Here is a 17,943-nt window from a genome sequence, read left to right on the forward strand (position 1 = left end):
TATATCCCCAATTACAGGTTAACAAAATGGAATGTATCCCCGATTGAAGGCAAAAACCAACGCCGTCGAAGCTACATCCAACAACCACACATTCACACACCCCACCCTTCCACACCAGAGGATGATTTAAGCACTTCCCACCACGCCACTGTGTTGACTTGCGGTTAGCACAGCTGTGTGAGTGAACATGACACCACTGCACGCACATTGCACTGACGGGCATGGTTAAAATTTGAATTTGGACTGATATATTTACAATAAAAACGCATTCACAATGCTGGTCGATTTCACATTTTATGTTACCTACAGAAGGTGTGAATTATCCTTCATGTATACATCACTTCAGATCTGAAATCGACTAAGTAATAATGACACACGCACAATTCTTAAACAACATCTTTTGCACAGAATTCAATGGGATTTGAAAAGTAAAGTGGCAGTTGAAACTCTGGTGATAACACGTTTGCAGTGCATGATGGGGCTTCCTTAAATCATCCTCTGCTTCCACACATAACACAAAAGCTCCATGCAACTGTAAAGACCCTCGCACGCCGCACGGACATACATCCGCATATAATACACACATATTTGGGAGCGAAAACTCACTAACGTACCCCTTACTACACACCCCGCACACACGTCCCGATATGCACACGAACATACTCTCAATAAACGCACAATTTGACAGCACTTGATACATAATCCATGTAGCATATAATTCATATCAAAATATACATCTAGACATAGATACATCTCTTATATATACAACCAGTCTCATTTATATGCTTACAAATGTACAAATAAACAAGTGTCATGTTGAAAATAATATTTACATAATAATAATAGCATATGCCACATGGTAACAAATATTCTGATTCTGCAATTTACCTTTAATTATAGACCTTATTTTATCATACGTTTGGATGGAGGGTTTACATTATTCTGTAAATTAAGTGTCACCAATAAAATAGTTTTTAGAAGTCTTTACGAATAGCTAAACAAAAACAAACAAGTAATAAACTGACAAAGAATCAATATTTATCATGTTTATAGAAGGTGAGAAAAATAATTGCTCAATCCAAACGATGATAACGAGGGTATAATGAGTCAACTTCTTTTGCTTTTGTTTCCTTTGCTTTGTGTAAAGACACAATTGTAGAAAATGCAACAACATTTCCCATTTGTCCGATGCTGTAATATTTCACTGTTATTCCCAAAATACATCACTTATCTCTCCGAACACTCAACGCTAGTTCTAGTTCCAAAACTGTCCACTGGTACTTATATATTTAGAAGTCAAGTAACTGTTATGTAAATTGTTGAAACGTATCTGTACAATGTTTTGGAAAATGGGAATTAAACACAAGATCATGTCTAGCTCTCTGCCCAAACCCCAATAAAATGGGCTTCAACAATAATGTGTTGTATAAACCGCCACTCGGATTACATAGTGGCGTATGCATACATTACCCCGATTAAAATGTCTCATTTTTAATGTGTATGAAAAATAGATATTACATTCATCATGTTCATTGTTATTATTGAACAATAAATATTAATTACTCATTAAGCTTATTATACGCCAGCGCCATTTATGTTAAATGTTTTGAAAACATGATTATCCATTCAAAAATGATACATCAGTTTGTCTAATCCATATCCGTATCCTTAAAGCCTTAATGTACGATCTTTTTAAATTTCAAAATGATAATATGCAATCATTATGAAAGTTCCCAATACAACATCATAAACTTCACCTCTATCACTCGAAATATCTCGCACTTTTTAGATTAGGACGGCGAGTGCGGCCTCAGAGTTAGTCTCCTACGCAGCCAGTTTGGGCATGCCCCTCCACATGTGTGGAGGAGCGTAACAAACTGGCTTCGTAGGAGATTAAGATTTTTTCGACATATATCATAATCTGAAAAATTATGATAATATGTCGGACCAACAGAAAATCATCCCGTTTTACTACAAATAGGGCGAATTTGACTGTTTGCTCATAGATGTAAGTTGGAACATGTGTAAGTATTACAAATATGCCCCCCAAAAAATCGGTTTTGAAAAAAATAAAGGTATATTCTGAAAAAAGATCGTACATTAAGGCTTTACACTAATTAAATAGCCACACAACCGCGATTGGGGAACCGCCGCGATACACCGAAACGGTGGCGTATCATGGTATAGCACATGCTTACGACATAATGTTGTTTGTCAATGTACGCCATAATGTCATGCACAACTTAAGGAATGTTGTACACAATGTTCCCATTGAGTTAGATATGCCAAACCTAATGAGCGATAATATCTCATGAAATAATAACATGCTTGTCTTGAAAGTTACTCAGAATGCAGAGCTTTATACATAGATGATGCTTTAACTCATTTTGTCTTAAAGTACTAATACGCCAGTATACCATCCGAACGACGAAATAACAGTAATACCCAATTTTATTACATTCATAACCTTATAATTAAATTATTTTTAAAAATGCAACCACAAAGTGGTCTATTTAATTACACCGGTTTTCATGGGCAAACCGGTTTGTCAGATATTTCCGAACTTCATGTTGTTTATACCAAATAAGTTTCAATAGTGTTTCTGACCACATACCAGTGGCGTAGCTGTTCTTTTTGTTGTTGAGGGGCGGGACCCAACTTGATCACCTGATTTTGTGATACAATATTGCATGATTTTTAAGTAGTTCCCTATGTAGACACGTAAAAGTTACAAAGAAATAGTTCTGCAACTGCATGGCCTTGCTTCAAGTTGTTTGAATATCCTCAAGTGGCTTTACCGGGACAAATCCGCGCGAAGCACTAGAAAATGTGCAATTTTAATGCTAAAAAAGGGCTAAATTAGGGCAATCCTGGTCTAAAACCGTGCCAGAGGAATATTCACATTCAATTTATTCCAAACTCCTCTTCCTTCGTTTTACTTTTTTCAAATCTATTATTATTATTATTATTATCATTATTATTATTATTATTATTATCATTGTTATTATTATTATTATTATTATTGTTATTATTATTATTATTATTATTATTATTACATATTCATACTCATCACCCTTGTCCCCATAGCTACGCCACTGTTACATGCATATTTCTTGAAACCGTACAAAAGATCTCATTTGCTAACTAGCATTACTGTTAAATGCATCACTGGTATCATCTCCCGCAAATAAAGATTCAAATAGAGTATTTCAAAATTATGATGTATTTTGAAAAGCTTCAATATATTGCAATGTATACTGTGATCCAAATATCCACAACAAAATGTAACAGACACTGACATGATCCAGGCACAGGGCAAGTCGCGTGGCAACAGTATACACAGAACACGTAGGCACCATTTATTGAACACATTTACGCTGAAAAGGGAATATATTATGTCTCTTCGGTGTCCAGAATCTTGTATTATAATCTTATCCATCACAGAGAGAATACCAATTCTGGTACCACACATCAAATTTCAAGATTTCGGTAGCTCCTCTTCATCAACATAATTGCGTATTTTGATTTGTGCTCTTTTCGTGGTCATATAATCTCCAAATACAGAATTTCCTTTGACATAGTATTCCATAAATTGTAAGTTGACGATGATTGGCTTATCGTTTAACAGCCTCGTATACAAAAACAATTTCAGCGCTTGGTTATATGCTGCAGATTTTCATCAGGATTAATAGTTTGTTTGGATGACATTTTTTTAAATGTTTTATAATTACATTAAAAAAACACATAACATGATACAAATAGGTCCAATAATTGATCGTCGTCAAATGACTGATTCGTTCACAATTTGCGTAAGATCTACAGGACAATTAAGTGGTGCACAATCATGACATTGATCATCATCACAGTCTGAATGATCAGAGTTCATTCGTCTTATGTCTATATCTATTCTTTCAGAAGCAGGTCTCGCCGGTTCTTCATAATGAGGTTCATCGGGGATCTGACGCATTCTTCGATTTCTTGGAAGTTCACGACGTCTTTCCCCGGTAGATCTACTTAGCTTCTTTGACGGTAATGAGTTATTGTCTTCGGGTGGTGGTGGATGTATATCTGGGTTACCATGAACCGATTGAAATTTTTGTGAAGCATATTTTGAAAACTTCATTTCTGGATGAAATTGTACTGAACCATCTTGGTTGCTTCTAACTTCTGTAGTATAATTTTGTAGTTTACAATCTATTGTTTCATCTTCCTCTGTGAAAACTTTGTGCGGCATTGAAGTAAAGGCCATTTGTCTCCGAGAAAGTCTGGAATAAAACAAAAAACGGCTTTTTATTATCGTAGTAAGTCTATTCGCATGGGAAAGCTGTATGGACTATTTTTTACCATCTTACGGTAATTCGTTGCAAAGAAACATAAACTAGGTTCTCGTATTTGCACACATGATTACGGCGCATGCTCCAGCTGTTCAACGTATGTAGTTACGAAATACGCATTAACGATGACGTCATCTCGATTTCTTTGCAAATGATCCTTGATATTTCAAAAATGTGTATTTAATACACATTTATTAACAGATCGAGAAGCAGGGCCAATAAAAGTACTTACGAGAGATCATGTGTGTTTTCATTAGCGCCAATCTGGCTTGAAATGTGTGGGTGTGTGTGTGTCCCCCTGTCCCAAAGATTGACACCCATGGGTGTGGTATAAACTTTGGTTCGTCGCAAGTTCGGTAGTGACATAAGTACGTATTTTGCTGGTCTCAGTGTCTCGAATGAAGTTATTCGCACAGAGTGTATTGATGTCACTACCGCAGTTGCTGCATTATGTGATTTCGCAAGTTTAGAAGTCAGGCCACATTGTTTGGACTGGCATCAATGGTTACAAACATGCCAATCTGCATGGGCACATTGTCCTTATCCTAAATATTCTTTTACACACAAAATAACCTTTAAATTGTACGCTTTGGGTAAAAATACTATTCAAGTTGAGGTCAACGTTTATTTTTGAACTATGTAGGTTATTGAATGAAATATGTCACGGGAAATTCTAACTCATAGTGAATTCAACAAGTGCCTTACCGTGCTGTTTGCTTTTATTTGTGCTAAAACGGTCCACAATTGTAAGTTTTTATTGGATAATAATATTTGATGTCTGCCTGCGTTAAGGGGTGAGGTATGAACGTTTGGACAGTATTTATTGTGGAACATTAGAGCACATCAGACATATCGAATTGCATTCTGAATACGAAGAATGGCCTTCTGATATCAAATAATTTTGATTTTGTGAAATTCGCAATGTAATAAACATTTTATGGCAAATCATTAAAATTGATATTTTTGATATTTAACAGTACTTGAAGTAAACTTTATAAATCTGATGATTTATACTTAAAGTGTATGTAGGTGGGATGAAAAGCCGACGATCAATTGAAAATTTTGACCTTTCGTATTGAAGATATGGATTTTTTTCCCAAAACACCAAAACAAAAAAAAAAAGGTCTTTTTGGAAAAAAATCCATATCTTCAATATAAAAGGTCAAAATTTTCAATTGATCGTCGGCTTTTCCTCCCAGCTACATAAACTTTAAGAATATATCATTAGATTTATAAAATTTATTTCGAGGACTGTTATATATCAAAAATTTGAAAAATATCAAATTTTAATAATTTGTCATAAAATTTGTATTATATTTCAAAAACTGAAAATTATTTGATATCAGAAAGACATGCTTCGTATTCAGAATGCAATTCGATACGTCTGAGGTGCTCTCATGTCCCATAAAAAATACTGTCGAAACGCCATAAACGCTCATTCTAGATCCCTTAAGTCCATAACATAATATTTTAGCAGGTATCTTCCGAATACAAATGCTGCATGTAAAATGTTATTTACTTGTAGATACTGCATTCTTTACTTTGGGTACAAACTGATTCTACAGCATTCAAATGTATTCTGCACCCCCCCCCTCAATTTTTTAGTCTTGCTATATTGTTTATCTATTGATATAATGTATTTTAAGGGCGCTGACATTAAAAAATATACATATAAGAATAAACACTGTATCTCCTATGTTCTATGTTTGAAATAGCCAAGGTGAATACTTGACAACAACTCCAAAGTAGCCTTACTATATCAGGATCTCAAACATCTACAAGGACAAAGTCAACAACTCCGGCCTGTTTGTACATTCAAAATATGAACTGAATGTGATGGGTGTGAAAAATCAGCAGCTGAAAGGTTTGACCTTGATTATTATTATTTCTCCAAGAAAGCCTTCGATACAATCAATGGCAAAATGCTGAAGACTATCTTATACCCATATTGATTGTAGATGTTATTGGTAAACTGTACAACAGAGCCGAAGTAAAATTAGCTGATGATGTTTACAAAATATCTTTAAGTCACCTCTTGCCAGGGGATACAAACTTGTTTACAGTTGTAAAATAACTAGATGGTTGCTACACCCGTATGTTGAGAACGTTGGTAAATATTTACTGGAAGCATTACAAATGCTAACTTATATGGAGATCTCCCGCAAATTAGCCAGAAACTCAGGGCGAGAAGAATCAGATATGCAGGACATTGTTCTAGGAGAGAGGAAGCAGCAAAGTAGTCCACTGCATGGGTACCGAAGCATGGGAGAAAAAACAGGAAAAAAACGGGAAACCGGTCTTACCTACATTGATATCTGCAAGAATGATACTGGACTGAAAGTAACATATTTTAAGACAGCGATGCAGAAACCTTTGGAAATCCATTGTCAGGTAAAGTAAGCAAGCTAAATGGAGGTTAATGTGTACTCGAAAACTTGACCATCTCATATTGATTCTCTTACCTGACCTTGCTGGCTGAGCCCTGCCATGGCTTCCCTCTGCTCTTTACCGCCGCATTGGTGTAAGGAATTTCTGGTATTGAAACTTCAAAATGTCTATCACGAACTAATGGCAAGCTTACTTCATAGAGATCATCTACAGCTAAGAAGCTTATCTGGAAAATTATTTAAATGCGGTACAAAGATAAATATTCGCATCAAAGTCAATATTAACCTTTTCTATATACGTTCATACGTCTTTAATATTTGTAAAACGGACACATTTTATGCATTTTCTACGTTGTCCGCGTGTTCATTTCATCAAGGTAGAATCGTCAATACTGGCTAAATACGCGACCTTGCTCCGTCAGTCACAGTAGACTGATTTTGAATAGATAGACGAGCGTACGATCACGGCATCTGGGAATCGCAACTTCACTACTTTTAAACCTAACACAATCAATTGAGAGGTTACGATTTCTTACGTCTTGGTGCTTACACCCGTTTAACTAAACTGGCCTCAAAATGAAAATTTTTCACAAGGTCATATCTTAAATACATGAACAAAAATTACACACAGGATTACTTCAATACTCTACTCTACTCTACTCTAAACACATGTCAGTAACCAAGCAGTTGTCCAACTGACACAACAGTAAAATGCACTGACACGGAACAGCTCCGGGACCACATTCACATGCGAATATATGGAACCCAGCAAAAGAAATCTGTTGGGCTGTGAATGTGGTCCAGGAAGGTGTTCCATGTCAGTGCATTTTGCTGTTGTGCCAGTTGGACAACTGCTTGGTTACTGACATGTGTTTAGAGTAGAGTTTTGAAGTAATCCTGTGTGTAATTTTTATTCATTTTATAGACAGGATTTTAAGATATGACCTTGTGAAAAATTATAAGTTTCTTTTTGAGGCCAGTTTATTTCAAAAATATTAAAACTCCGGATTAATTTTGAGTAGGGCGTAAGTACCAAGGCATATGAAATCGCAACCTCCTATTATTAGTGTTAATATGGCTCCGTATACCTTCAAAGCGCTTTGAAAATAATCTACCTAAATAGCTAGTTACTTTTATTCCCACTTACTTCTAAATTTCTATCTACGATTGTGTTCATATCAAAGTCATCATCATCTTCACCGAAAGGATTCATAAGGTTTTCAGCGACCTGTAGGTGGATACAAAATGTATTTCGTAAAATCTGTATAATCCCAGTAAATGCAAATAGTTGGTAATAAATGTTGGCATCATCCATTCGTGGTGGCTAACCACACGGAATGCCGAGATCCAGGTAATGTAGAATAGAACTAAAGCAAACTAGGCAACACTGAATGCGTAATTAGTAATTAAATATATAATTTGCTACATGTGTACATTGTAAGTTGTAGTATGTAGTAAGTAAGCATTTTCAACTTTCCTCGTTGATTTGTAAATTTGGTACATCCCGGGGTACATGTAGTTCGACTGATGTTCGAAAAGAAGTACCCACGGTAGCGCGCCCATCCGATCACTCACACCGAGCACCATGCCTTGACTTATGAATTTGGAGCTTGATTAGACTGGATGTGACATTGGGTCACGTTGTAGTCCTACTTTCACACAGACAATTAGTGAGTATTTCAAACTACAGTGTGTCATTGAAAGAACTTTCTTGTTTGGGTATTTTAACGCCACAACTAGACATAATTGGCGTGGTTGAGGAATAAATCAGCTATCACGTACTTTTTGAATTTTGACCACGCCGCTCTTGTAATATAAGAATTGTACGAAACTCCCTCATCTTCACACCTTTCCACGGATTCAAATATCAATCGATGATCTGTATCCGGAATGCTAATCACTGCGCATATCATCAGCGTATGAGGCGTCTATAAGCCATTGATAAATATTTGACTCCATGGAACGGATTGAAAATGAGTTTAATTCGTAAAATTCTATTATTTAAAAAACGGAGCGGTCCATTGTCAAAATTCAAATAGTGTGTGATAGCTGATATATTCCTTAACCATATCGGTATTTAGTTGTGTTTGGTTTATGCGTTAAAATACCCAACGAATTCAGTTCCGGAGGATACAGTTCTTTCAGCGACACCCTGTATGATATACATTAACGAGGTTTAGCCAAAATGAAGCTTAGTTGGATGCGAGTTCAGATTTGGTTGTCATGCGTAGACCACGGTTGATATAGATTTCACAAGGACTGAATACGACAACCGTCAGGCTCTGCGCATGACAACCATATTTGCACCGGGGTACGGCTTAAAATTTGGTGAACTAAACCTCTTTACGGGAAAGATACCAAATAAATATATAGTTTTTACCATTTGTAACCAAGGCACCTGGCGTAAACTGCGATAAAAACGGGTATTATTCGTTTTAATAACAGCTCAGCTCGTACTTCGCAGAGTAGGTGGTACAGAAAGGTTATGTGTGTTTACGTGGGAGGAAATATGTATATTATGCACCGTAGTGGAAGGGTGCCTAATTTATATAAGTCCAAAATGTCCTGCTTATGCAGGAGTTGAATGAAGAAATTGGTCAAATCTTGTTTAAAACCATATCGATGTATTGATCTCATCACAGATTATAGAAGGAAGTGCTCCAATTTTCATCCAATCGGTCTTAAATTCTTCCGTTGGCAAAAATGAATTAAAATGAGAACAGTTGCATTGTTTTGGATGTTTTGTTACGTAGGTAACATCATAAAATAGGTAAAGGTCAACAGGGCTCAATAGATTTTGATCTTTTTAGCCATATTACCAAGGTAGCAAACCACCTGAGATGGGGCAACTATTCATTTTCTAAATGTTTTTGCTATCGGAGGAATCTGAATTTTTGTCCCCTGTGGAATTCAAATTTTGATATCGGAGATAAGTCAAACTATACTTTTTCTAAATTATTATGTCGAGATGAAAATATTGGTATGGTCGGTCTTTAACACGATTTTGAGAGACTTTTGATATGTTTTGTGTGAATTGTGGGAGATGGAGGCATGTAAAATGGATTCTGTTGGTATTTCATATTTTGACTGGACCAATGATATTATGATATCGTCAGTGCATCTTCCGGTGAGTGAAGTCTTGAATTAATTAATTGCACGATTTTTATGCTAACGCTAAATTATTCTAACGCCACATCTTTATGTCCCTTGGTCATCTGTTGAAAAAATCGAAAGACCACTTAGATGTTCACCTCCATTGTATTGGCACGTTTAGAATAGGTTTTCCCGTGCAGCTGTACAGGTGGGCCATTTTGATTTTGCATCGACGTAAATAAAACGATTATTGAATTTGGGAAATCTGAATGAAACCAAACATATTACTGTATTCATGTGTTAATCATACACGGTGCTGTCATAGTATCTGCCTAAATCTAAGACGACGACTGGATATTTTGTTGTTTCCTATAACACTCAATGAACTGGAATCATTATTAAATTCATATTTCATATACGAAATATGAAAAGTCAAGAAGAACGTATTTTTTATAGTATTTATTTAAAGAAAAACATCAGTAGCACCTAAGTGTACTTTCAACTTTAACGTGTCGACACAATACATATGTCATGGCAACTATAGCATATTCAACCCATCGCTGGACATTTTTCAAACAAATCCAGGCTACCGGGCGATCATGTATCACGCTATGCATGACTGGCAGATGATTGACCGGCAGCCTGGATTTTTTGGAAAAATGTCCAACGATGGGTTGAATATGCTATAGTTGCCATGACATATGCATTGTGTCGACACGTTAAAGTTGAAAGTACCCTAAGGTGCTACTGATGTTTTTATCTAAATTAAAATAAATAAGCAAGTCTGGGTCATGTTCGTCAAAGCATTCAGTGCACTCTACGACTCTACCCGGGTATAAAACCTTGCTTTGATACCTGTCGAATATTTTATGAATTTATGGCCTTTTTTTTTTTTTTTTTTAATGTATCCACGATATCTTGTTGTCTTTTAATATGCTACATGACTTAATCTGATTACTTCCTATCTATCCTTATTGGGCAATTCGTTGTTTACTCTATAATACATCACGTGATGACAATGTTGATTGTTATTTCCATGATTATAATCTATAATTTAGCTGCTAAGCTCTCAAATTTGGTACAATTGTGCACTTTGTGATAAAAACATGGGAGTTTCCACACATGAAGTACATAGTCTAAAGTTTATTTTAAGATGTGGAGGTATTTTGGACTTGACATCTACTGACCGTCAGAGGTCATGAAAGGTCACACAGGGGTAAAAAATTGAAAATGCTCCAATATTACAAAAATGTATAGTTTGTGCTATATACGACCTATCGTTTATACAGAGTTATTCTACAAAAACCTCATTTTTGGGTAAAAAACACATTTTGTTGTACAAGGGTTAAAATTTTCAACTTGTTCCGATTTTGCCAAAATTGGTGGCAAATTGTTTGTTTTGTTTGTTTGTTTACCCAGGTTGGTCCGTGAGGGATACATGCTAATCCATGGGAAATCCATGGACCGTTTCAAGCTCATACTATAAAAAAGCACAAGCCTGGATAGCCAGTGTAGGCTAATAAAATGCATGCTGGCCTAGATATAACTTTGATAAACAAAGCAAGAAATGGAAGAAAATAGCAAGGAAAAGGAGAAAGAAAGAAGGCCACTCCCAAACACAATTGTTGTTTGTCTTGACATAAAAAAATCAAGAACTTACCATCAAGGACTTACCATCTAAAGTGTACTCTTTACTTGTGATTTGCAAAGGAACTCAACAATAAACAGGCTAGACAGGCAATTTGCCCCATTTTTGTCAAAATTGATTGATGGGGAGGGGGGGAAGGGTAAATCATCGTTGTAGATGTCATGTTTGTTCCCAAGCATAATATACTTCATTTCCATGATCATTAACCAAACTGATCATTAACACAACCAAAATGTGCCATTTTTACCCAAAAATGACGATTTTTTAGAATAATTCTGTAACAAAAGTCATAGAGAGCACAAACTATTTTTTGAAATCCTTGTGATCAGACAAATACTTTGGTGTATCTGTTGACAAGATTGGAGCATTTTCATATTTTTGCCCTCGTGTAACCTTTCGTGGCCTCTAGAGATCACTAGGGGTCAAATCTGAAATACCTCCACACATTAAAATTAACTTGGACCATGCACTTCATGTGTGGACACTCTCATGCTTTTATCACAAAGTGCACAATGATTCAGCGTAGCAGCTGTACTATTATAAGTGGATTAGTTTCGTTTTTGTAAAAATTAATGATTAAATGTAACCACATGTTGCTCTAGTACACCAAGCAAGTCATATATGTAATTCGAAACGATTTAGTCAAATATTAGACAACCGGCAAACGCTTAAAATAGAACCAACATGGCATAACATTCATGCAATGGGAGTTTTTATGTTCACCAAATATCAGCCAATGCATCTTATATACCATATGGTAGCCCATAATGCCTACTCGGGGATTTACCGTTTGGTCTAATACCAATCCGTCAAATACCTACTTAATCTACATCCATTTGGTCTAAACCCATGAAGTCTATATCCATTACGTCCAATATTCATTTGGTATAATAAAGATTTGATCCTATAACTATTTAGATCAAAAACCATTTAGGCCCGGGGGGGGGCACATCAAAAAATTTTGGTGGGTATGCTCCCCCGGAATTTTGACGTGGTGGGTCTTTGGGAGCTGACGGCGTACCGGTAAAAGGGGTCTTTCGGAGCTGCGAACCGGGCTGTGAACAAGTAAAATGGGGTCTTTTGGAGCTGCGAAAAGTCAAAATCAAGGGTCTTTCTTGGCTTTTTGGTTGAAAATCGCCTGAAAAAACAAGAAATATGAGGAATGAGCAATTTTTGGGTCTTTTAGAGCTGAAATTATCAAAATCAAGGGTCTTTCGGAGCTGTATTTTGGTCAAATATAGGGGGTCTTTCGGAGCTGCGAAACCCAAAAAGGGGGGTCTTTCCGGGGGAGCATATCCGTATGGTCATTTGTGTTGAGTGCCCCCCCCGGGCATTTAGGCTAATAACCAATAAGTCTAAAACCATTTTACTCTAATTTTGTGCTCGTCTCATTACATGCATTTACAGTAAATGCGTGTAGTCAAATATGGTTGTCATGCGCAGAGCCTGACGGTTGTCGTATTCAGTCCTTGTGAAATCTATATCAACCGTGGTCTACGCATGACAACCAAACCGGTAGTAACCGGTAGTAGACGAATTGGAAAATAGACGAAATGCTATTAAACGAACTAGTTATTATACCATACGATTATTTGGATCTAACAATTATAAGACCAAACGGTTTTTACACCAAATGGTTATTAGACTATATGGTTCGTAGACAGGGTGAGTCAAAAAAACTGCAATAGAGCAAAGAATCGATATTTATGCAAGAACCAAGTCGAACTTTCCCAATATTGAAAAATTCAATAAATTCCACACTCAATGGCCACCTTCTGCGCAGAGGATGATTTAAGCACTTCCCAGCAAGTCTTGCGGTTAGCACAGCTGTGTGAGTGAACATGACACCACTGCCCGCCCACTGCATACACACGTGCATGGTTAAATTTGAATTTGGACAGATATATTTACAGTAAAAACACCTTCTAAAGGTTGGTCGATTTCACATTTTATGTTATCTACAGCAGGTGTGAATTTTCCTTCATGCATACATCACTTTAGATCTGAAATCGACCAAGAAATAACGACACACGGGCAATTCTAAAACAACATCTTTTGCACAGAGTTCAATGGGATTTGAAAAGTAAAGTGGCAGTTGAAACTCTAGTGATAACACTTTTACAGTGCATGATGGGGCTTCCTTAAATCATCCTCTGCCTTCTGCGAAAATATGAAGTGAATCGCGACTACCGTTTAATTTTTATGAGTCCTTTTGCTGCGATACCCAATTTCGTTATTTGTCCACGAGATACCATGTACTTTGAATGAGAGCACACAGTGCACTGTAAAGGCACCAGATCTGAAACTGACTTTAACTTAAATAAGGTTTTTTGCGTTATTTTAATTTCTTTTTTTTCTGTTCAAACAAACTATCTAACATTACTTTAAGTCCTTCACTCGACTCCAACAGTTTTTTAAAATCCCAATATGTCCAACTTACTGGATTTTTTGTAATTCACTGCACTTCAGTTTGCGCGCATTTCATTTTGACATTTGAAAAACCCGCCTACAAATTTGTATGTTTTTGATAGAGAATAAACATCTTTAAAGTAAAGGTAAAATGAAAATAACAACAAATAATGTTTCTTCTCCTTGAACAAGACCAAGGGCAATAACAATTTGGGTGCTCCATTTTATTTCAATGCCAATGAGGTTAAGAAAATGGCAGTTGTTCCAAATCTACCTTACACAGAGTGGGCTGACATTCAAATTTTAGATGTCTCTTGGACAAACATTAAAATTGGGTGGCGCTATAAAATGTGTCATAAAAACAAAACGGTAAATGCTAGTTCCTTAATTTTTTAACACAAGGTAACTGATGGATATACCATATATAAAATGTTTTAAAACCTAAAAGGTTCAACTCGGTTCTTAAATAAAAATGGATTCTTTTCTCTATTGCACTTTTTTTGACTCACCCTGTAGTTATTGGAACAAATAACATTAGAATATGTTGACATTAGAATATATGATTATTAAACTAAATGGTAATTAGCCTTTCTTGTAATAGACCAATTGAATATAGACTAAATGGGATTTAGATCAAATGGTATTAGACCAAATGGCTATAGACCGCACTCTGGTTGCCATGTTAACAGAGGTAGGCCTCGCATTGGCTAAACACGGGAACACACGTAACTTAATGACAAATGATCTGATTAAGATAATGGGCCATTCCATTTAAAATCCACACTACCCTGTAGAAGATTGTGGAAATATCTTCCACAGGGGGAGTATAAATTTCAAATGGAATGAGCACATTAGGCAGCTTCATTTGAATTCCATACACCATTTGTCTGAGAAAGATTTAACTCGAATCTTCAACAGAGGGTGGATGAGTTTCAAACGGAGCTGTGTTTAAAGTGTTCATTCCATCTGAAATACATTCTCCCCCTGTGGAAGATATTTCCAAAATCTTCCAAGGCAAATGCAGTTTTGAAAGTTGTACTTTGGTCACATGTATGCAGAATGTAATCAGCTATCATGCCTCTAGGACAGGTGTTCTCTATTTTTGAAAAGTTGAACATACTGAATGGAAAGGACAACTTTCAAAACTGCATATTTTCTTACGTAATCAGCCATTGTGACCGAAAGCTACAATGTGTGACATTGGATTGGCCAACCAGGCATGTAAAACAAAATATGCTATCAACAATGTTTTTGTTTAACTTCGTTATTTTTAAAAGTAGAATATGCGAACCATTTATAACACCCATGGGAATTCATTTTTGACTAGATTCCTTGGGCTACAATAAGGTATATAGGACATATCGGCTGATATTTTGATATTTGGTTTCAGTTGTGAAAAAGGCCGAAGTGCATAGAATTCGCAAGTTGCGTAATCAAAGTTTAAAAGATGTGCACTTGTCACAGCCATTGCTAATGCAAAAAAAAATGTGTTTCAGAAATACTAGGATACTGACCCGTCATCATCCACTACTCTAAATATTGAATCTGACTATTCCTAATAACGATGGCATGATATCGGAGAATGGAAATAAAGGTCCTATCTTTTACTATCTAAATATGAGATTTACAATAAGATGCCGAAATAAATCCAAACATCAATGCTCAGTGGCCACTCACCATGCTCACAAGCAGTATAACGGGTAAGTTGAGCTTTGTGAAACAGGTCCAATTACACTCTCTGCCTTCGATAAAATCGGTCGAGAGTTACAATTGATAATATTGGATGTGGCACAGTTACTCATATTTGCTGAAGCACAGATACAGGTTGGTTCACAATACAGATACAGGCTGAGTCAAAAAGAAGTAAACTCATGTTTGAGGGGCTGTAACTCGAGATCTGAAAGGACTCTGCTAAAAATAAAAATGCCACTGGAAAGAGCAAAGTCTACACGTTTAAATAAAGAAAAGAATGGTTGCAATTGCTCATAGCAAACTAAAGTTATACTCATTTGAATACAACCACCCATTTTTGTAGCTGCACACGGCTGATTGATTTTCATCCATTTCAATTTCGACGAATCAGCAAAGTGCTAACAGGATTTATTGTTGAAAAGACAACTTTTGCTTTTAATTAATATTCAACAAAGTGCATGACGGTAATATAGTTTGTAGGGATACCAATTCAAGTCTTTACGAACGATCTGGCAGAAACTTGATTGGGGAATGTTGGGTACAGGATTGAGCTGATCTTTAGTCTTGCTGTAACGCATGTCTAACTCTAGCAATGTTCACTTGTGATCTAGCAGTTCGTGGTCTGCCTGAAGCTTCCCATGCATATTGAGCTTGTTCACATTCTTATATACTGCTCCCTTACATGAAACCTGGTTAGCTGTAGGAAATTGGAGACGAAAAAGACCCTGATCTTCAGTGGGACTCATAGTTTCATGATACTTTATCAACAGAAACGTGCGCTCCCGTGCGGTAAATTGTGGTGCCATGTTGTTATTTGGCTCGTTTTAATATAATGTAGTGCAATGAGGTAAAATTCATATTGAAAAGAGCCCTTTAACATGTAGGAATTATTGATCGAAACCACACCTGCCACAGAACTTTATTTGCATTTGAATATCGCGCCTTACCAATCAATATAATAGGTAGGCCCCTACTTGGGAAGTGAAACCGTGTGCAGCTACAAAAATGGTTGGTTGTATTCAAATGAGTATAACTTGAGTTTGCTGTGAGCAATTGCAACAATTCTTGTTTTAATTTAGACGTGTAGAATTTGCTGTTTCCAGTGGTATTTTCATTTTTAGCAGATTCCTTACAGATCTCGAGTTACAGCCCCTCAAACATGAGTTTACTTCTTTTTGACTCAGCCTGTATGACATAGTGCAGATATGGCAATCTTAAGGAAATCTTAGTTAATTAGTTTAAGAATAAAAATATATGTAATCGAACATTCCTTGACGTTGGTCTCTATATGTCCACACATTTAATTCAAAGCAATGACTGAAAGAGGTTTGTCTTCTTTACTTGGGAGGAATTATGTCAGGGTTGGAGTTCTGCAACATCCTTATAAAAGGATCCATTATCCATTGTGGCCATTTGATGTCCAAAGATAGCTGATGATGCTAATGGTATTCAACGACCAACTTTAATTGGTGGCAAGCTAAGTATTTATTTATGTGATGATGAAAGTATACATTTTTTAATCAATTTATATCATCATTCTACATACACTATACAAGTATTCCAACATCGTCATGATCGCTGAAAACGAAGAATTCGACAAACTGTAATTGATTTAATATCTTGTATAATTTACATTATGAGCTAGATAGCAATGTTCTTTGCATGAAACAATAATTTAGATCTGGAAAAAGGCGCTATAATTATAAATTCAAAATTTATTATTAAAAAAAATATGATTAGGCTAATCAATGGGATGGGAGATGTACACAGTGGTGACATTGTGTGCGTATTCCAGTGATTAAAATGGAGCAATAACGGAAATCCGTTTGAAACTTATTCCAGAAAATGTCCAGGTACCTTAACAATTTTAGCAAAATGGTTTATTTGGCTTCTGCAACGTATCTGGGAAATGGAGGGGGGAATGAAACACAGATGTGTTGGGTGAAAGACGTAAACAGCCTTAGAAGAATGTCCTCCAAGAACTGGGGGAAAAAGATCACCTTGCAACCCATAAGGCACCCAATGACCTTGAATTGCTTTGTGTAATTGTGTGTTCATTACGTGTGTAAATGTCATTATATCGTTTATGGATTAACCACGTGACATTATTGCAATTGAAATTCTCGAGTATCCGCAACGGTACCCTTGTAAGATGTTGGCCATCTTCGACTGTTATTTCCTTTCATCCAAGCACCACTTCCGTGCAACCTTCTTCCGTAACCAATTTCCTGACACGTTGCAGGGCACAATTAACCCGTATGGCGACCATTCTAAAGGCATCTGGACATTTTGTGTACTTAAGATTCTTCTTCTCTACGTTCAAACGGATTTTGACTTTCCGCCAATGTGAGCACTAGAAAACACGCGCGATGTCACCATT

At 36.3% G+C, this 17,943-nt stretch overlaps 1 protein-coding gene across 1 annotated transcript in view; it reads right to left on the reverse strand.

Annotated features, from left to right (window-relative positions):
* Positions 1–2,384: 2,384 nt before the first annotated feature.
* Positions 2,385–17,943, reverse strand: part of LOC140152710 (bestrophin-4-like) — a 239,588-nt gene continuing 224,029 nt past the window's right edge. Inside the window, 3 exon segments of the mRNA XM_072175171.1 lie at positions 2,385–4,265; positions 6,797–6,948; positions 7,869–7,949. Coding sequence (XP_072031272.1) covers positions 3,782–4,265; positions 6,797–6,948; positions 7,869–7,949 — 717 coding nt within the window. The 3' untranslated portion in view covers positions 2,385–3,781.

Source organism: Amphiura filiformis, chromosome 5 (assembly GCF_039555335.1).
Source record: "Amphiura filiformis chromosome 5, Afil_fr2py, whole genome shotgun sequence".
NCBI lineage: Eukaryota > Metazoa > Echinodermata > Ophiuroidea > Amphilepidida > Amphiuridae > Amphiura > Amphiura filiformis.